Source organism: Trachypithecus francoisi, unplaced genomic scaffold, assembly GCF_009764315.1.
Source record: "Trachypithecus francoisi isolate TF-2019V2 unplaced genomic scaffold, Tfra_2.0 Contig00236, whole genome shotgun sequence".
In the NCBI taxonomy this organism is placed as follows: domain Eukaryota; kingdom Metazoa; phylum Chordata; class Mammalia; order Primates; family Cercopithecidae; genus Trachypithecus; species Trachypithecus francoisi.
Genome location: NW_022680519.1, coordinates 167,538 through 188,566, shown reverse-complemented (window position 1 = coordinate 188,566; position 21,029 = coordinate 167,538). Strand labels below are relative to the sequence as shown.

The following is a 21,029-nucleotide window of genomic DNA, read 5'->3' as shown; positions in this document are numbered from 1 at the left end:
GGCTGATCACTTGGAGGTCAGGAGTTCAAGACCAGCCTGGCCAACATGGTAAAACCCCCGTCTCTACTAAAAACACAAAAATTAGCTGGGAGTGGTGGCAGGCACCTGTAATCCCAGCTACTTGGGAGGCTGAGGCAGGAGAATCATGTGAACCCGGGAGGGGGAGGTTGTAGTGAGCCTCAAATAGCGCCACTGCACTCCAGCCTGGGCAACAGAGTGAGACTCAGTCTCAAAATACAAACAAATAAACAAACATACAGAAGAAATCAGTGTCGTTGCCTGTAAGCGGAAGACCAGTATTGATCTCCGTCTCACTCCCAACCCTATCCATCTAGCCAAGCCCAGCACTTACATGGGATTTCAATCCTCCCCTGCTGAAAAGCTCTGCTTTTCATTAGGAGGGTCCACACCCTCTTAAGGCCAAAATATGGTGTGTCCATCTGTCATGAGCTAGAGCTAGTCCATCCTCCTGTCTGAGTTCCAGCCTTCCACCCTCATGTGGCACTTACAGTGTGTCGGCGTCCATGAAGTCAAACCTTCTCGTGAGCTCTGTGAGTCCCGGAGAAGGTGCCCTGGGCTCTCAGTTCTGCATTCCCTCTGAGGTTGCTCTCTCAGTACCAATAGTGCCTTGTGGAAGCTTAGGCACTCTATCTACTCATTCATTTATTTATTTCAGAGACAAGTTGTCTCTCTGTCACCCAGGCTGAAGTACACTGTTGCAATCACAGCTCACTGCAGCCTCGAACTCCTGAGCTCAAACAATCCTCCTTCCTCAGTCTCCCAAGTAGCTGGTTCTACAGACATGTGCCACCATTCCTGGCTGATTTTTCTATTTTTGTAGGTTTTTTTTGTAGAGACAGGGTCTCGCCATGTTGGCCCGGCTGGTCTTGAACTCCTGGCCCCAAACAATCCTCCTGCCTTGGCCTTCCGAAGTGCTGGGATTACAGGCATGAGCCACCACGTCCAGCCACCCACTTCTATTTAAATGAGCTGATGTTTCCTTGAAGGTTCAGAAAACATTAGAAATCTTTGACATTACGTTGGGTCATTCCTAAGAACATCTTGAAGCGCTCTACGATGACCAGCAGACCTTCTATTAAGTAGCATGTAGCTGTGCTTATGAAAATCCTAATTTTAACAAGTAAAGCTGTTAATTTGTCCCTCCATAGGACTCCAAATATTGACCGCCTTGCAGAGGACGGCGTGAGGCTGACCCAACACATCTCTGCCGCATCTTTGTGCACCCCAAGCAGAGCTGCCTTCCTCACGGGCAGATACCTGTTCGATCAGGTTAGTCTCTCTTACAACTACACTAGGGTGCAGCCTGGTATATTAATCACAGTTTTTAGTTTTTACATTTTGGTTTTTTATTAGTTTTTTTTTTTTTTATTTAAATAGAGATTGGTGGGGCGGCGGGGGGGCTCTCTCTATCTTGCCCATGCTGATCTTGAAATGCTGGGTTCAAAAGATCCCCCCTCCTTGACCTCCCAGAGTGCTGGGATTATAGGCGTGAGCCACCGTGCCCAGGCAGCTTTTATATTCTGATGCTTTGACATCTTAGGGCTTTGCTGACCTTGGCAGGACTGGCCCTCCAGGGCTAGCCAGTTCTTAGAGACAGCAAACAAGTCACTTGGGAGTGCACCTTTCATAGATAAACCAATCAATCCAGAGCCCACACCCCTAACCATCACCTTTATGAGGTTTTCATATATGGGGCCACTCTCTCTTTGCCCTAATCCCCCAGAATCAGGTACCAGCTTTCTAGGGACAGCCCCTGCAGATGAAAGCCCACGGAAATTGTACAAACTGGCCAGTCTTAAGCCGACTTACCTTACCTTGCCAATTACTTTCCAAAAAAGAAAAACGATAAATAAAAAAGGCTTTTTCCATGCTTTCCCCTCACTCCCTCTGCCTCCTGACCAACCCTGAAGCTTTCCCATATAATCACACAGCATGGCTCACCCCTGCCTCCTCTTGAACTGTGAGTAATAAACTATCAAGAACTGTGAGTAATAAACTATCTCTCCAATGACCGTCATCTCCTGATCTGTTGGCCTTGCCATAGCTAAATAATGATAAAACTTTAATAATAATAATAATACGTAACACCTACATTTTAAAACACATGGGTAGAGGCTGGGTGTGGTGGCTCATGCCTATAATCCCAGCACTTTGGGAGGCCGAGGCAGGTGGATCACTTGAGGTCAGGAGTTCAAGAGCAACCTGGCCAACATGGGGAAACCTCGTCTCTACTAAAAATACAAAAATTAGCTGGGCGTGATGATGAGTGCCTGTAGTCACAGCTACTTGGGAGGCTGAGGCAGGATAATTGCTTGAACCCAGGAGGTGGAGGTTGCAGTGAGCCGAGATCACGCCACTGCACTCCAGCCTGGGTGACAGAGCAAGACACTGTCTCAAAACAAACAAACAAACCCTTGGGTAAAGATTTGGAATGTCTGGAGAGCAGAATAAAATTTTATCAGTGGCTACCAACCTTGTCAGTACCTTAGAATCATCCAGAGGATATTCCTACCATCCGAAAGCCCAAGTTCCACCCAAGACTGATAAAAATTAGCACCCCTGGGGTGATAACCAGGCGTCAGAATATTTTGAAGCTCCCCACACAATTCCAATGGGCAGACAAGTTTGAGAACCTTTGGATTATATCAAGAGTTTGATGAAATTATAAAATCATTTTTAGGTCAGGCACAATGGCTCATGACTCTAATCCCAACACTTTAGGAGGCTGAAGTGGGAGGATTTACTTGAGTCTAGGAGTTCAAGACCAGCCTGGGCAACATGGTGAGACCCCATCTCTACAAAAAATTTAAAAATATTAGCTAGGCATGGTGGTGTGCCCCTATAGTCCCAGCTGCTTGGGAGACTGAGGTGGGAGGATCAGTTGAGCCCAGGAGTTCACGGCTGCAGTGATCTATAGTCATGCCACTGCACTCAAGTCTGGGTGACAGAGTGAGACCCTGTCTCTGCAAAAAATTTTAAAATTAGCCAGGTGTGGTGGTGCGCACCTGTAGTCCCAGCTACTCGGGTAATTGAAGTGGGAGGATCGTTTGAGCCCAGGTGGTCGAGACTGCAGTGGGCATTGATTACACCACTGCATTCCAGCCTGGACGACAGAACAAGACCTCATCTCTAAATAAATTAATTAACACACAAAAAAAAACATTGTAAGTTTTTATTCCTTTTTCACTGAATTATATTGCTTATAACCTGTACATAACAGGAAAGTCCATCTTCTCACTAACGTTTTCAACAGATTAATCCATTTACTTTGCTGCCAAAATGCAATCCACTAGGCGAAGTCATATAGGAAGTCCATTTTCAATTAATTTTAAGTAAGAGAGATTTTTACCAAGCGTTCTATTTTTAAATAAATAATAAATAACAAACAGAAAAAAAAATGTGTAACAGTAGTTCTTTTTCTTAATAATTGCTCAAAGGATGGTTTCCAGCATTGGTTACCGTGTTCTTCAATGGACTGGAGCATCTGGAGGTCTTCCAACAAATGGACAACTTTTGCAAAAATATTGAAAGAGAAAGGCTATGCCACTGGACTCATAGGTATGTAAGTTTTTAAAAGTGGTAAGCGCATGACTTTTATATGGAAGGGACATTCAGCTAAAAAGTTTGGAAAGGAAAATGGGTGAGGTGCTGTGGGATTTTCCACTAGACAGAAAGCTGCATATATCTAGGAACCATGTTACTTTCCAGGTTGTTTTCTGCAAAGTAGATACTCAAGAAATACCAGATCAAGCAAGGTGGCTCATGCCTATAATCCCAGTACTTTGAGAGGGCAAGGTGGACAGAGTGCTTGAGCCCAGGAGTTTGAAACCCACCTGGGCAACATAGCAAGACCCCACCTCTACAAAAAAATAATTATAATAATAAATTTTAAAAAGAAATAAAATGTGCTCATGCCTATGGCATACGCTCCAAGCTCCGTTGCACAACACACAATCGCTTCTTTGTTCTGTGGGATCCTCTCCCGCCCTTCACATGGACTTTGTGTCTTAGACATTAGTGTCTTAGACTGAACACCTTCAGCTCTTTCATGGTTGGTTTATGGATCAATTTAGCTAGTTTAGTACTGCGATCTAAATGTTTGTGTCCCCCTAAAATTCCTGTGTTGAAACTCTTACCCCCCAGGTAATGGAGTTAGGAGGTGAAGCCTTTGGGAGGTAATGAGGTTGTGAAGGTGGAGCCTCATATGTGGGATTAGTGCCCTTACAAAGTGACTCTGGTCAGGCGCGGTGGCTCATGCCTGTAATCCCAGCACTTTGAGAGTCCAAGGTGGGTGGATCGCTTGAGGCCAGGAGTATGAGACCAGCCTGGGCAGCATAGCGAAACCCTGTCTCTACAAAAAAAAGAAAAAGAAAGAAAGAAAAGGAACATCACCTTAATGAAATATTTGGCATCTCACACAATGTTCTCATAGACCATGATTTAAAAAAAATAGAAAATAATATTTTTTTATCAAAAAGGTCTGTAATGCTACCTATTTTTCCCTTCAGTGTGTATGAAATGTCTTTACTAGAATTATACCTCCCTGTCAGCTTCCATAACTAACTGGGTATTTTTCTACAAGTCAACAAAGCATGGATGTATTGGATGAAAAATGAAATTAATGACAATGGTTCCTTGAGAGGAGACCGAGTTGCCATTATCATTATTGTGTTATAGTAATGATTTTTTATCAATAGTTCCATTTATGGGTAACAAACAACATGACTAGTGGATACAATGAATATAAAATTCAATAAGTTAGATATTTCCAAAAATAAAAATTATAAAATGTTATTTATTTTTTCCCCAAAAAAAAAAATCTGGGGAGATTCAGTCATCACTGTCAAACAAAGGTGCATTTTTTCCAATAGACTTTTTTTTTTTTTTTTTTTGAGACAGGGTACTCACTCTGTTACTCAGGCTAGAGGGCAATGGTGCAGTTATGGCTCACTGCAGTCTCGACCTCCTGGACTCAAGTGATCCTCCCACCTTAGCCTCCCATGCAGCTGGCACTACAGGCTTGCACTACCATGCCTGGTAATTTTTTCTAATTTTTTTTGTAGAGGCAGGGTCTTCCCATGCTACCCAGGCTGGTCTCAAGCAATCCTCTCACTCGGCCTCCCAAAGGGCTGGGATTATAGTTGGAACTACCGTGCCGGCCAACTATAATTTTTCTGAAACAGAAGAGTCTATCCTTATGGGATATTCACTGGGAAATCATGAGGTTTTCCAGATGGCAGACAGCATTGGAGTGGTTGACATCTCTTTGTCAACACCATGGTAGTGGCCGCATGGAAGCAAAAGACTATGCTTTGACTGAATTTGAAAGGTGCGCCTTGCGAAACCCACCACTAACTTCAACCATGGCCACTATTATAGTGGTTGCTCAAAGAGAGACAGTTCCAAAGTCCAGAAGTCTTTTGCCCATGCTGATGATATCACATGGTGCTTTCTGGCCTTCATCACTGCACTGCAGAACAAGGTGCAATAGACTAAATAACGGTCCCCAGAGATTCAGGCCCTAATCTCTGAATCTAGCAAATATTAGCTTATATGCAAAAAGAGTCTTTGTAAACGTGATTAAGTGAACGATCTGAGGTGAGAAAATGATCCTGAATTATCCAGCTGGGCCCACTGTGCAAGGACACGGCTTCGTTTAACATGGAGGTAGAGGAAGAATGGGCCATAGAGAGGAGAAAGCAGTGTGATTAAAGTGATGTGACCACAAGCCAAGAGATGGTGGAGCCACCGGGAGCTGAGAGGCAGGAAGGATCCTCCCCTAGAGCCTCTGGAGAGAGTATGCATGTGGTCTGTGTCCTAATATCCTCTTCCTATGGGACACAAGTTCTATCAGATTAGGGCCTGTACTAGTCTGTTCTCACGCTGCTAATAAAGACATACCCAGACTGGGTAATTTATGAGAGAAAAGAGGTTTAATGGACTCCCAGTTTCACATGGCTGGGGTGGCCTCACAATCATGGTGGAAGGCAAAGGAGAAGCAAAGCCATGTCTTACATGGCGGCAGGCAAGAGGGCATGTGCAGGGGAACTCCCATTTATAAAACCAGCAGATCTTGTGAGACTCATTCACTAGCATGAGAACAGTATAGGGGAAACCACCTCCATGATTCAATTATCTCCACCCAGCCCCACCCTTGACACATAGGGATTATTACAATTCAAGTGTGAAATTTGCATGAGGACACAGCCAAACCGTATCAGTGCCAAACTAATGACCTCATTTTACCTTACTTATCTCTTTGAACACTCTGTCTCCAAACACAGTCACATTCTGAGGTCCTGGGTGTCAGGGCTTCAACTCAGGAATTTGAGGCAGGCCAGGATCCAGCTCACAACAGTCATTGCAGATACAATCAGGTAAAGATGAGGTCTGTACGGTGGGCCCTACTGCAAAGACTGCTGTCCTTATAAGACAAGAGATTAGGTCGCAGACACACACAGAGGACAACGCCATGGAAACATGGAGACGGAGACCGGAGGGATGCGACCACAAGCCCAGGGAGGCCTGGAGCCCTCAGGAGTTGGGAGAGGCAGGAAGGATCCTCCCCTAGAGCCTCCAATTTGAGTGTGGCCTGGAGACACCTCGATCTCAGACTCCTCGGTCTAGGATGGGAGAGGATAAATTTCTGTTGTATTAAGTGAACAGTTTTACAGTAATTTGTTCCACCTGTCACAGGTAACGCATATTTTGGTTAAAGCTGACACACGGGGTCCTCATTCCCCTGAAACAATGAGGCCAGATTGCGGGGTGCAAGTAACAGCTAGTGCTGCCCACACTTCTCTGCAATCTCCCAGCCCCCAGTGTCTAACAGAGTATCAGGAATGCGACAAGCAGTCAATATCGACATGTCCAGTTGTGCTCAGATGCTTGTCACATCAATATCTTTTTGCCTCTCAGGAAAATGGCATCTGGGTCTCAACTGTGAGTCAGCCAGCGATCATTGCCACCACCCCCTCCACCATGGCTTTGACCATTTCTACGGAATGCCTTTCTCCTTGATGGGGATTGCGCCCACTGGGAACTCTCAGAGAGCGTGTTCAACCTGGAACAAAAACTCAACTTCCTCTTCCAAGTCCTGGCCTTGGTTGCCCTCACTCTGGCGGCAGGGAAGCTCACACACCTGATACCCGTCTCGTGGACGCCGGTCATCTGGTCAGCCCTTTCGGCCGTCCTCCTCCTCGCAGGCTCCTATTTTGTGGGTGCTCTGATTGTCCATGCCGATTGCTTGCTGATGAGAAACCACACCATCACGGAGCAGCCCATGCGCTTCCAAACAACGACGCCCTTATTCTGCAGGAGTCGCGTCCTTTCTCAAAAGGTCAGCAGAAAAGTGTCAGCTTCCTCCAAGCACTCAGCTTGGAATGAAAACGCATCCTAAATTAGTCTTCTTCAGTCAGGCATGGTGGCTCGTTCCTGTCATCCCAGCTGTTTTGGAGGCTGAGGTGGGAGGAGCACCTGAGGTCAGGAGTTCAAGACCAGCCTGGTCAACATGGTGAAACCCCGTCTCTACTAAAACTACAAAAATTAGCCCAGTGTGGTGGTGCGTGCCTGTAATCCCAGCTACTCTGGAGGCTGAGGTGGGAGAATCACTTGAACCTGGGAGGTGGAGGTTGCAGTGAGTTGAGGTCACATCACTGCACTCCAGCCTGGGTGACACAGGGAAAATCTGTCTCAAAAAAAAAGAAAAAAAAAAAGCCTCTTCTTTAATTGACATTTGAAGAATGGGATAGCCATGACCTAGAAGGACAATTTTTTGGTAAAAATGGGCCATAGATGAGGGTCAGTGGAGCCTTGTGACTTGCCTTGTGTCCATTAAAACATTGTTACAGCTGAGCTGGGTATAGTGGTACACCACCCTGTTATCCCAGCTACTCAGGAGACCGAGGCAAGAGGATATTTTGAGGCCAGAAGTTAGGGACCAGCCTGGACAACACAGCAAGACTCCATTTCTACAAAAATTTGAAAAATTAGCTCGCTGTGGTGGCATGCACTTTTAGGCCCAGCTACTTGGGAGGCTGAGGCAGGAGGATCACTTGAGCCCAGGAGGTTGAGGCTATGTAGTGAGGCTATGAAGGTAGCCTGGGCGACAGAGCAAGGCCTTGTCTCAAAAAGAAATTGTCATAGGTTAGCTGGAATTTGCTGTTACTCTAGGGTCAGTCTTACTCCATTGGCATCCTTGGATCACCACAGGCACTATTTAAGTAAACTGCATCACCGAAGGGCTTTATAATAAATTATAAATTTTAAAAAATGTCTATCATCAGAAGTCAGACGTTCTTATGGCAGAACTTAGCCTGCAGTCAATTTTGTGGCAAGGAAACTTCCTGTGTGGGACCAGGAGAAATGGGATGAAAAGGGTTCTCAACACTACACAGCTATTTTCATGCTCCCCAAGGGATTTAGGAAAGATGGTGATACCATCAAAAGTCACCTTACCTGCTAACAATGAGGTTGTCATCATCTCCTACAACATTCTTTTAGATATATATTATATATATATATTTTTTTTTTTTTTTTGAGACAGAGTCTAGCTGTGGCCCAGTCTGGAGTGCAGTGGTACAATCTTGGCTCACTGCAACCTCTGCTCCTGAGTTCAAGCGATTCCCGTACCCAGCCTCCAAGTAACTGGGATTACAGGCATGCACCACCATGCCCAGATAACTTTCTATTTTTAGTAGAGATGGGTTTTGCCATGTTGGCCAGGCTGGTCTTGAACTCCTGACCGCAAGTGATCCACCCACCTCGGCTTCCCAAAGTGCTGGGATTATAGGCGTGAGCCACTGCACCCAGCCTCTTAGGGAGTTCTTCATGGCAATACCTAATGTATGACAGAAAGGACATTGACAATTAGCTTGCAAATTAAAGCAGGTAAGACTGTTGCGTTCTTTTTGATTCTTAATGTGACAGGATCTGGCCGTGTTGCCCAGGCTGGTCTTGAACTCCTGGGCTCAGCCTATCCTCCTGCCTCAGCCTCCCAAAGTGCTGAGATTACAGGCATGAGACACCATGCCCAGCCTGATGTGTTCTAATTAAGGCTAACACCTTCACCATTGCTCTTTTGCTTTAAGGATCTAGATTAGACCATGAAGGCCAGGTGAAGGGAGGGAGAAGCTAAAGCACTACTTTCAAGAAGGACAATGAAAATAATATTAATAAACCAATATGCCTCATTTTTAAAGTGTGCTTTTTATAACTATTTTATGTCCTAATCCTCACTACGTGATAGCAATTATAAAGAAAATTGAATGTACAACACCACTTATTCTATAAGTTGAGGCTTGACGTCAAAAATATATATTGAAATAACTGAACAAAATAAAAGTCATGTCAGAGAGTAACCTGCAGTTCTTTTAACTTGCATTAAGTATGTAGAGTTAGAACATTATAATATTCAGGGGAAAAAAGATGCACTAAATCAGTATGGTTATTTATTTATTTATTTATTTTGAGACAGGATTTCACTCCGGTTGTCCAAGCTGAAGTGCAGTGGTGCAATCTCAGCTCACTGCAACATCTTCCTCCCAGGGTCAAGCAATCCTCCCGCCCCACCCTCCCGAGCAGTTGGGAGTACAGGTGTATGTCACCACACCCCGCTAAGTTTTGTATTTTTAGTAGCGATGGGGTCTTGCTGTTTCCCATGCTGGTCTTGAACTCCTAGGCTGAAGCAATGCTCCTGCCTCAGCTCCCTAAATGCTGGGATTGCAGGTGTGAGCCACCACACCTGGCCAGTGTGGATTTTTAAATAGATTTCAGAAGGGAAGGGAAAATTCATGATGTTAATGAGTCTTAAACAGGATGGGCGTTGTGGCGCACACTGTGATCCCAGCTACTTGGGAGGCTGAGGCAGGAGAATGCTTGAACCCGGGAGGTAGAAGTTGCAGTGAGCTGAGATCATGCCACTGCACCCCAGCCTGGTCGACAGAGCCAGGATCCATCTCAAAAAAAAAAAAAAAAAAAAAGAGAGAGAGGTAACAGACCAGAAAGGCATGGTGGCTCACGCCTGTAATCCAGCACTTTTGAAGGCTGAGATGGGCAGGAGCAGGTCATGTGAGCCGAGGAGTTCAAGACCAGCCTAGTAAACATAGTGAGACCCTGTCTCTACCAAAAAAAAAAAAAAAAAAATTAGCTGAGCCTGTTAGCACATGCCTGTGGCCCCAGCTACTTGGGAGGCTGAGGTGGGAGGATCACTTGAGCCTGGGAGATTGAGGCTGCAGTGAGCTGAGATCATGTCACTGCACTCCAGCGTGGGTAACAGAGCAAGGCCCTGTCTTTAAAATAACAACCAAAAAAAGGAAGATTGTTAAACATAAGAATTATTTTTCTGTCGAAGAAGAGTTCTGAGTGTTTCTTTTTGGTGAGCAGGGTTGAGAAGACATTTGAGTAAGGATGTGACAAGTGAGATCCATATTTAGTATCTACAGGACTTCAATCTCTGTTTTACCAAAAAAGTAACCTTAATTGCTTTGTATTTATTTTTAGGAATAAGCATGGGCCTTTCCTCCTCTTTGTTTCCTTTTTGCACGTCCACATCCCTCTTATCACTATGGAGAACTTCCTCGGGAAGAGTCTCCACGGGCTGTATGGGGACAACGTAGAGGAGATGGACTGGATGGTAGGTAAGTGCCCTTCCAGGGAAAACGGGCTGCTTCCCCTGAAGCAACAGAAGCAGAAAAGGAAACAAAGAACGAGAAGGTTAAAGACAGAAGATGCAGAATAGCGATTGCAGTGCGATTGGATTTTAAGAGTTCAAATATTATAGGACAGATCTTCACTCCATTAGCAGAGAGTGAATTCCATAACACGTGCATGGAAGGCAACACTATTTGACCAAAGATGTCCACGTCTTAATCCCATGTGCAGAAAGAATGATAGCCCCAAAACTGTCCACTCCCTAGACAGAATAATGGCTGCAAAGACGTCCACATCCTAATCCTGATGTGGTAGACAGAAAAATGGCCCCAAAGGTAGCCACTTTCTAATCCCCATGTGGGAGACAGAATAATGACCCCAAAGATGTCCACATCCTAATTCCCATGTGGTAGACAGAATAATGACTCCAAAGATGTCCACGTCTTAATCCCCATGTGTTAGATACAATAATGACCTCAGAGAGTTCCATGTCTTAATTCCCAAGTGGCATACGGAATTTTGGCCCCAAAGATGTCTACATCCTATCGTCGTGTGGTAGACAAATGAAAGAAAGAGCAGATAAAATTCTTCTCTGCTGTAGAGTGGCTAGTGGCTCCCCTGCACTGAAAATAGGACTAAATTTCCTCCTATCGCCTACAAAAGCCCCATGAGCTGCTGCTGCCCAGATCCTAGTCTGATCTCCACCCAACCCCTTTGTCCTCCCCACCTGCTGCATTCTGGCCACGTGGACACCACACAGTATCTTTCACATGTGTCCTCTGTCAGGGCTTCCACACCTGCTGTTTCCTCCTGGAACGCTTCCTCAGGCTTCGCTGGCTCCTCTTCAGAGCCTGCCCTGACTCACCCCTAAAGTAGCTCCTCCCCAATCATCTTCTCCCCCATTCTCCTGTGGTCCTTTTTTGTTTGCCTTTGTTTTCCTCCTCCTCTTCCTCCTTTCTCCTCCTCCCGCTCTTCTTCTTCTTCTTCTTCTTCTTGTTCTTATTCTTCATTCTCCTCCTCCTCCTCCATCCTCCTTCTTCTCCTTCTCCTCCTTCCCCTCCTCCTCCTTCTTCTTCCTCTTCCACTTCTTCCTCTTCTTCTTCTTTCTGATTTCTGTCTTCTTTCTTCTTTTTTTCCTAACACAGCACCGCCATTGTTTCTCTTCATGACCATGTGTTAGGTGGGTCGATTTTCCATGTTCCCCCGGGAGAATGTAAACTCCTGTGGGTCTGGATTGTTTTGCCTCATTCACTCATTATATTTCCTGGGTTTAGACAGGATGGAAGGGGATATCGCTTGAGTGAGTCAGGGCTGGGTGAGTACCTGTATATGGGCACAGCACATCCCTGCCTCCCAAAAAAGAACTTAGGGAACCCCAGGGTTTAGGTGGTGGTGGGCTTGAGAATCCCAGGATCCTCAGAATAATTGCCGTCAGAGATTTGGGTGAAAGTTGTGTTTTTAAAATATTTTGTTTCCTTAACAAGCTAGGCAAGGAAGGAGAAAAAGTTAATTGTGTGTGTGTGTGACAGGGTCTCACTTTTTTTTTTTTTCTTTGAGATAGTGTCTCACTCTGTTGCCCAGGCTGGAGTACAATGGCATGATCTCGGCTCACGGCAACCTCTGCCTCCCGGGTTCAAGCGATTCTCCTGCCTCAGCCTCCGGAGTAGCTGGGATTACAGGCACCCGCCACCATGCCTCGCTAATTTTTGTATTTTTAGTAGAGATGGGGTTTCACCATGTTGGCCAGGCTGGTCTCGAACTGCTGACCTCATGATCCGCCCGCCTCGGCCTCCCAAAGTGCTGGGATTACAGGCGTGAGCCACTGCGCCTAGTCGACAGGGTCTCACTCTTACCCAGGCTGGAGTGCAGTGGTGAAACCATGGTTCACTGCACCCTATTTTCCCAGGCTCAAGCAATCCTCCCACCTTAGCCTCCTGGGACCACAGGTGTGCGCTACCACACCCGGCTAATTTTTTTATTATTTGTAGAGACGAGTTCTTTTTATGTTGTTCAGGCTGGTCTTAAACTCATAGGCTCAACGAGGCCCCTGCCTCAGCGTCCCAAATTGCTGAGATTTCAGGCATGAGGGACTGTGCCCAGCCAACTGTGAGTGGCATTAATGGCACGAGTGCCCTCGTGTGTGACTGCAAGAAGCTCAGCGTCACTGTTGAGGACGGGTCTGCATTTTCAGCCTATGCTTTCTTCTCTGGAATGGTCACATGCCTCACTTTTTTTTTTTTTCTTTTCTTTTGTTTTTTTTTTGTTTTTTTTTTGAGACCGAGTCTCACTCTGTCACCCAGGCTGGAGTGCAGTGGTGTGATCTCGGCTTATGGCAATCTCCACTTCCCGAGTTCAAGCTATTCTCCTGCCTCAGCCTGCCAAGTAGCTGGTACTACAGGCATGTGCTACCACGCCTGGGTAATTTTTGTATTTTTAGTAGAGATGTAGTTTCACCATCTTGGCCAGGCTGGTCTCCAGCTCCTGAGCCCAAATGATCCTCCTGCCTTGACCTTCTAAAGTGCCGGCATTACAGGTGTGAGCCACTGCGCCCAGCCTACATGCCGCACTTTTAAGTTTTTGATATTTTGTCCTTGTAGGTTGCCTAAAATTCTGAGCAAAGGACGGGGTGCATAGAAAGTCAGACATCGATCTCCAACAAAGGGTATCAAAATGAAACAAGTGACTTCCATTATGCGTTAAAACTAAGGATTCATTCTTGCGGATAGCCTCCAAATACTAAAGCATACACTCCGGGCTTCATTTCTGATACTTTTCTATTTCGACGGCCTCAAAAACATCTGTTCTTTGCAGGACAGATCCTTGACACTTTGGATATGGAAGGTTTGACCAACAGCACCCTCATTTATTTTACATCAGATCACGGGGGTTCCCTAGAGAATCGACTTGGAAACAGCCAATACGGTGGCTGGAATGGAATTTATAAAGGTGAGGCTGAGATGCTCCCAGATCCTCATCTTGCATGTTTATCTCTTCCCCGCAATTCCCAACAGGGCAGTCTCTTCCAGGAGGGTCAATATTATCGCTCAAGGACAGTGATTTTTCCTATCCAGGGCAAAAGCGATAATTTGATATACTCCAGTTTGAATTTTTGTTCCTGGACCAAACTGAGGGTCAGGCTGCTTATTCTGGTGGTTCAAAAATGAGATGCAGATGAACTGGGAGAGGAGGAGTTTATTTCTGTAACCGGTTACAAGGAGAAAGCCTGGACATTATTGCCTGACCAACTCAAAATTACAAAGTTCTCCAGAGCTTCTATACCTTCTAAGCTGTATGTCTACGTGTAAGTGTGCATTCATCTAAAGACATTAGCGATTAACTTCTTCTAATCTGTAACTAAGGTCTGAGTCCTGAAGACCTTCCTCTGGAGCCCCAGTAAATTGACTTAATCTAAATGGGTCCAGGTGGCCGGGCATGGTGGTTCACGCCTGTAATCCCGGCACTTTGGGAAGCCAAGGCGGGCAGATCACCTGAAGTCAGGAATTTGAGACCAACCTGGCCAACATGGTGAAACCTCGTCTCTACTAAAAATACAAAATTAGCTGCGTATGGTGGCACATGCCTGTAGTCCCAGCTACTCGGGAGGCTGAGGCAGGAGAATCGCTTGAACCTGGGAGGTGGAGGTTGCGGTGAGCTGAGATCGTGCCACTGCACTCCAGCCTAAGCAATACAGGAAGTCTCCGTCTCAACAACAACAAAAATAATAAAATAGGCCGGCGCGGTGGCTCACGCCTGTAATCCCAGCACTTTGGGAGGCCGAGACGGGCGGATCACGAGGTCAGGAGATCGAGACCATCCTGACTAACACGGTGAAACCCTGTCTCTACTAAAAATACAAAAAAAAAAAAAAAAAAGCCAGGCGCGGTGGCAGCCGCTGTAGTCCCAGCTACACGGGAGGCTGAGGCAGGAGAATGGCGTGAACCCAGGAGGCGGAGCTTGCAGTGAGTGGAGATCCCGCCACCGCACTCCAGCCTGGGCGACAGAGCGAGACTCCGTCTCAAAAAAAATAAATAAATAAGTAAATAAAATAATAATAATAATAAAATAAGTAAATAAATGAATAGGTCCAGGTGCCAGAGCTGATTATCCTTACCTTGTCTCCTACTAAATCACGGAGGTCTGGGGAGTTTTTTCAGACCTCCAGTAAAACTTGTTTAATCCTAAACGGATCCTGCTAAGAATTCCTTTGTTATCTTGTCACGCTTCAAGGCCCAGGAGAGGCCTGGGCAAAACTCTTGGGGGGCTTTTGTTACATCCCAGCCTTTGCATAAGGGCACTGGTTGTTTCAGCTTTTAAGATGTAACTTCACCACTCGGTGAGTGCTGAAACAATTGTTACGGAGGCCTGCGTTAGTGAGACCTGGCCTGCCACGTTTTTGTGCACAATTAAGGAGTTTTTAGATTATCAGAGTTGTGTAACCATCATCAAGTGGCCCACCACTGTTTATTGTCAGAACATTTCACCACTTCACAAAAAAATCCTGTACTCAGCAGTCACTCCCTGTCCCCCGTGCTAACATCCATCACCCAAAAACTTATTTTTGGTTTGTTTACTATTTAATTTTTTAAATTATTTTTTGTAAAGATAGGGTCTTGTTATGTTGCCCAGGCTGGTCTGAAACTCCTGAACTCAAGCAGCCCTCCCAGCTGGGCCTCCCAAAGTGCTGGGATTCCAGGCGTAAGCCACCGTGCCTGGCCACAACATTATTTTGTATCATTGTGTATTTTCCTACTCTAGACATTTATGTAAATGAAATCATGCAATATGTGGGTTTTCTTGTGGTTTCTTTTACTTAGCGTGATGTTTCTGAAGTTCATCTGTGTTGTGGAAATGTTTCATTCCTTTCCATGGCTGAATATATTCTATTGTATGGACTCAGATTTGAATTTTACCTTCAGACAATGCATCCAAGAAGGATAAGGCCAGGCGCAGTGGCTCTCACCTGTAATCCCAGCACTTTGGGAGACCGAGGCAGGCAGATCACTTGAGGTCAGGAGTTTGAGACCAGCCTGGCCACATGCTGAAACTTCATCTCTACTAAAAATACAAAAATTAGCCAGGCTCGGTGGCACACGCCCGTAATCCCAGCTGAGGAGGCTAAGGCAGGAGAATTGCTTGAACCTGGGAGGTGAAGGTTGCAGTGAGCTGAGACTGCGCCACTGCACTCTCGCCTGAGTGACAGAGTAGGACTCTGTCTCAAAAAAAAAAAAAAAAGGAAGAAGGGTAGACTCCTAGCTGGCCACATTATATTCAAACCTGGATTCCATTGTTTCCAAACACGCCATTATTTCATGTCCCACAAAGATTCTAAAATGTGCTGCCCTGTGTACATGACTTCACACTGTTGTGCTTACACATTTTGTCATCTCCCTGCTGTGCTTACACATTTTGTCGTCTCCCTGCTTACAGAGCTTTATTTTTCAGTGCTTGAAAGAGCCTTTTTAGGCTAATGTTGGCAAATATACCTGTGATGTATATTTGCTTTGAAGTAGATGGATCCATCAGTGTAGTACACATGTAAAACGGGATATATAAATGCCAGCTACATCCACTAATGCCTTCCCAAAACAACTTCACATTGAAGGCCTGACTCCTCAGAAACCTTTATCTCATTGCCATTGATGTTAATGTATCCTCTACCCAGTCTGGTTCTCTGTGTCATGAAGAATGTCAGTATTATAAACTGGGGGAGCTTTAAACAACAGGAATTTATCCTGTCCTGGCCCTGGAGACCAAGAGTTTGAGATCAAGGTGTCTCAGGGAAATGTTCCCTCCAGAAGCCCTAGGGGAGGCTCCTTTCTGCCTCTGCCAACTCCTGGGGGCCCCAGGTGTCCCTGGGCTTGTGGACATACCACTGCAGTCTGCCTCCGTCTCCACTTGGCCTTCTGCTCTGTGTCTGTGTCTTCTCTTATAAGGACAACAGTCATTTGCAGTGAAGGACCCAACTTAATGCAATGCACACTAACCAATAACAAGGTTAATAAAAAATATAAAATCTGTACAGGGAAACTACATGAGATTGAATGTTTTAATGTCACTAAAACAGAGAGAGAAACTGAGAGACTCAGGGAGAGAGAAACTTAAAACAAGCGAAACAAGCAGAAAAGTTAAATCACCCAGGCTGAGGATCTATTTCTGTTTTTTAACCACTTTCTTTTGCTTGTGTTCAAACACAGGTGGGAAGGGCATGGGAGGATGGGAAGGTGGGATCCGCGTGCCCGGGATCTTCCGCTGGCCCGGGGTGCTCCCGGCCGGCCAAGTGATTGGCGAGCCCACAAGTCTGATGGACGTGTTCCCCACCGTGGTCCAGCTGGCGGGCGGTGAGGTGCCCCAGGACAGGTACACAACAACCCAAAGAAACAATTCAGCTTTGCACAGACACAGCAACACTCACGACAAATGAAAATGTCACTTTGGCATTGCAGTAAGGCGTCCATGAAATTGTTCCCAGACCAATCTGAGGGTCGGGCTACTTATTCTCATGGCCCAATAACGAGATGCAAATGAACTAGGAAAGAAAGGAGTTTTATTTCTGTAACCAGGTACGGGGAGAAGGGCTGGAAATTATCACTAGACCAACTCCAAATTACAAAGTTTTCCAGAGCTTCTATATCCTCTAAGCTGTATGTCCACATGTAAGTGTACTCACCTAAGACATAAGTGATTCAACTTCCTTTCATCTGTAATGAAGGTGTGAGTCCTGAGGACCTTCCCCTGGAGCCTCAGTAAATTGACTTCATCTAGATGGTTCCAGGTGCTGGGGTGATTACTCTTATCTTGTCTCCCGCTAAATCATGGAGGTTTGGGGAGTTCCTTTAGACTCTCGGTGAAACTTCATTGTGGAGGTCTGGGGAGTTTCCTCAGACCCCCAGTAAAACGTGTTTAATCCTAAACCGGTCCTGTTAGGAATCCTTCATTATTTCGTCATGCTTCAAGGCCCAGGAAAGGCCTGGGCAGGACTCTTGGTGGGCTTTTGTTACATTCCAGTCTTTGGGCGCTGGCTCTTTCAGCTTTTTTTTTTTTTTTTGAGACTGAGTCTCACTCTGTCGCCCAGGCTGGAGTGCAGTGGTGTGATCTAGGCTCAACGAAACCTCCGCCTCCTGGGTTCAAGCGATCCTCCTGCCTCAGCCTCCCGAGTAGCTGGGATTACAGGCATGTGCCAGCATGCCCGGCTAATTTTTGTGTTTTTAGTTGGGACGGGGTTTCACCATGTTGGCCAGGCTGGTCTCGAATTCCTGACCTCAGGTGATCCACCTGCCTTGACCTCCCAAAGTACTGGGATTACAGGCGTGAGCTACCGTGCCCGGCCAATTAATTACTTTTTAGCCAAAGGTGGCGTTTGGTGGTGACTAACGTGGGCCGCTGCTGCATTCTCCTTCTAAGCGTGCTAAAGCACACACATGCCTTCCATCCATCTGTGTTCACACCCGGACTTTCCCTCCACTGATACAACATAAAGAGAGTGCAGCACCTGGGGTTGGGACTGGTGGATGTTGGAGGGACAAATGTCCAAAGTCCCTGTTCCAACCCTGAGCCATGCCATGTTCCTTCCTGCAGAGTGATTGACGGCCAAGACCTTCTGCCCTTGCTCCTGGGGACAGCCCAGCACTCAGACCATGAGTTCCTGATGCATTATTGTGAAGGGGTTCTGCATGCAGCCAGGTGGCATCAACGGGACAGTGAGTAGGGGAGCCCCTTCCTAACAGCCTTCGGGAAAGAGTCCCTCTGTGGAGGAAAGCGCACGCCCTAGAACAGGCTGGGCCAGAGTCCCTCTCCATGTCTCCACGCTTCCGTTTGTCTCCGCGCTTCCGTTTGTCTCCGCGCTTCCGTTTGTCTCCGCGCTTCCGTTTGTCTCCGCGCTTCCGTTTGTCTGTCTCCGCGCTTCCGTTTGTCTCCGCGAGGTTTTTTTTTTTTTTTTTTTTTTTTGAGGTGGAGTCTCCATCGGTCCCCAGTGTGGAGTGCAGTGGCGCGAACCCGGCTCACTGCAACCTCCGCCTCCCGGGTTCAAGCGAGTCTCCTGTCTCAGTCTCTCGGGTAGCTGGGATTACAGGCGCCCACCACCACGCCGAGCTAATTTTTGTTTTTTTTTTTTTTGTTTTTTTTTTGAGACGGAGTCTCGCTCTGTCGCCCGGGCTGGAGTGCAGTGGCCGGATCTCAGCTCACTGCAAGCTCCACCTCCCGGGTTTACGCCATTCTCCTGCCTCAGCCTCCGGAGTAGCTGGGATTACAGGCGCCCGCCACCTCGCCCGCTAGTTTTTTGTTTTTTTTTTTTTTTTAGTAGAGATGGAGTTTCACCGTGTTAGCCAGGATGGTCTCAATCTCCTGACCTCGTGATCCGCCCGTCTCGGCCTCCCAAAGTGCTGGGATTACAGGCTTGAGCCACCGCGCCCGGCCTAACTTTTGTATTTTTAGTAGAGATGGGATTTCACCATGTTGGTCAGGCTGGTCTCGAACTCCTGACCTCAGATGATCCGCCCGCCTTGGCCTCCCAAAGTGCTGGGATTACAGGCGTAAGCCACCGCGCCCAGCCTCTCCACGAGCTTTTTAAATTTAGTTTTTGTCAGTATGTGTCCCTCTCATTCCAGCGACATGCCTTCTGAGATCACCTGTCAATCGTCTTCAAACGATGGGTAGTTGTTACCCGTAGTTTAAGCACCATGTATGGGCTGGATTTCATTCGTTCTTCCCTGCGCTATATGAAGTGCAACTTTTGTCATCATCACACACACGTATGTGCATGCATACACACATGCACACACACATACTTGCTCACACATGTGTTCAAGACTTTTCTAGTCTCCTTTTTTTCTTATTTTTTTGTACTTTTTTTTTGAGACTAGTCTTTCTTTGTCGCTCAGGCTGGAGTGCAGTGGTGCGATCTCGGCTCACTGCAACCACAGTCTCCCGGGTTCAAGTGATTCTCCTGCCTTAGCCTCCTGAGTAGCTGGGATTACAGGTGCCCACCACTACACCTGGCTAATTCCTTGTATTTTTAGTAGAGTTGGGGTTTCGCCATGTTAGGCAGGCTGGTCTCGAACTCCTGGCCTCAAGTGATCCACCCTCCTCGGCCTCCCAAAGTGCCGGGATGACAGGTGTGAGCCACCATGCCTGGCCTCCAATTTTTCTTTATTTCTTAAATTGAAACAAGGTCTCAGTATGTTGCCCAGGCAACTCCAGGGCTCAAGCAAGCCACCCATCTTGGCCTCCAAAAATGCTGAAATTACAGGTGTGAGCCACCACGTCCAACCTTTTGTAGTCTATTTTATGCATCTAGATGTGCTTCCAAATGTTTTAATCACCTGACCTTAACATGATTTCATCTTCTTTGTGAACAATTACAGGCGCATTCCTATAATCCCAGCTACTTGTGAGGCTGAGGCAGGAGAATCGCTTGAACCCAGGAGGCGGAGGTTGCACCATTGCACTCTAGCCTGGGCGACAGAGCAAGACTCTGTCTCAAAAAAAAAGAAAAGAAAAAAAAAACTGACCAAGTGCAATTCACAGGCACTTCGTGCTTTCACAGTGTTGTGCAACCCCCACGTCTGTGTAGCTCCAGAACATTTTCATCACCCCAAAAGCAGACACTGTTCCTATCAGCAGTCACTCCCCATTTCACACCCTACAGACCCTGGAAACCACTACTCTACTTCCTGTCTTTATGTGTTTCCCTATCCTTGACATTCAATATGAATGGAATCATGCAATGTGTGCTCTTTTGTAACTTCTTTCTCTGAGCATAGTATTTTCAGGGTTCATTGATGTTGCAGCTGGTGTCAGTGTGTCATTCCTTTTCATAGCTACATAGTACTCCATGTAAGATGTACGATGTTTTGTTTATCTGTCCATCCATCAATGGACGCTTGGGTTATTCCTACCCTTTAGCCCTTATGAAGATGCCATTCTCCAGCAATGCACCCTATTTCTCTATACCAACTCTGTAATTATTGTCTCTCCACCAGAAGGAGCAATGTGGAAAGTCCACTTTGTGACCCCGGTGTTCCAGCCAGAGGGAGCCGGTGCCTGCTATGGAAGAAAAGTCTGCCCATGCTTTGGGGAGAAAGTACTCCACCACGATCCACCTTTGCTCTTTGACCTCTCAAGAGACCCTTCTGAGACCCACGTCCTCACACCAGCCTCGGAGCCTGTGTTCTATCAGGTGGTGGAACGAGTCCAGCAGGCTGTGCGGGAACACCAGCGGACACTCAGCCCGGTTCCTCTGCAGCTGGACAGGCTGGGCAACATCTGGAGACCGTGGCTGCAGCCCTGCTGTGGCCCATTCCCCCTCTGCTGGTGCCTTAGGGAAGACGGCCCACAATAAATGTCTGCAATGAAAAGCTGGA

The 21,029-nt window shown here is 46.5% G+C and overlaps 1 protein-coding gene across 1 annotated transcript in view; it reads left to right on the top strand.

The window, feature by feature from the left end:
- ARSL (arylsulfatase L) overlaps window positions 1–21,029 on the top strand; it is a 28,587-nt gene extending 7,558 nt beyond the window's left edge. Inside the window, 12 exon segments of the mRNA XM_033206632.1 lie at window positions 1,170–1,279; window positions 2,950–2,962; window positions 3,459–3,523; window positions 3,526–3,579; window positions 6,940–7,038; window positions 7,041–7,338; window positions 7,340–7,360; window positions 10,522–10,658; window positions 13,483–13,617; window positions 16,866–17,028; window positions 18,247–18,368; window positions 20,649–21,029. Of these exon segments, the coding sequence (XP_033062523.1) occupies window positions 1,170–1,279; window positions 2,950–2,962; window positions 3,459–3,523; window positions 3,526–3,579; window positions 6,940–7,038; window positions 7,041–7,338; window positions 7,340–7,360; window positions 10,522–10,658; window positions 13,483–13,617; window positions 16,866–17,028; window positions 18,247–18,368; window positions 20,649–21,007 (1,576 nt within the window). The 3' untranslated portion in view covers window positions 21,008–21,029.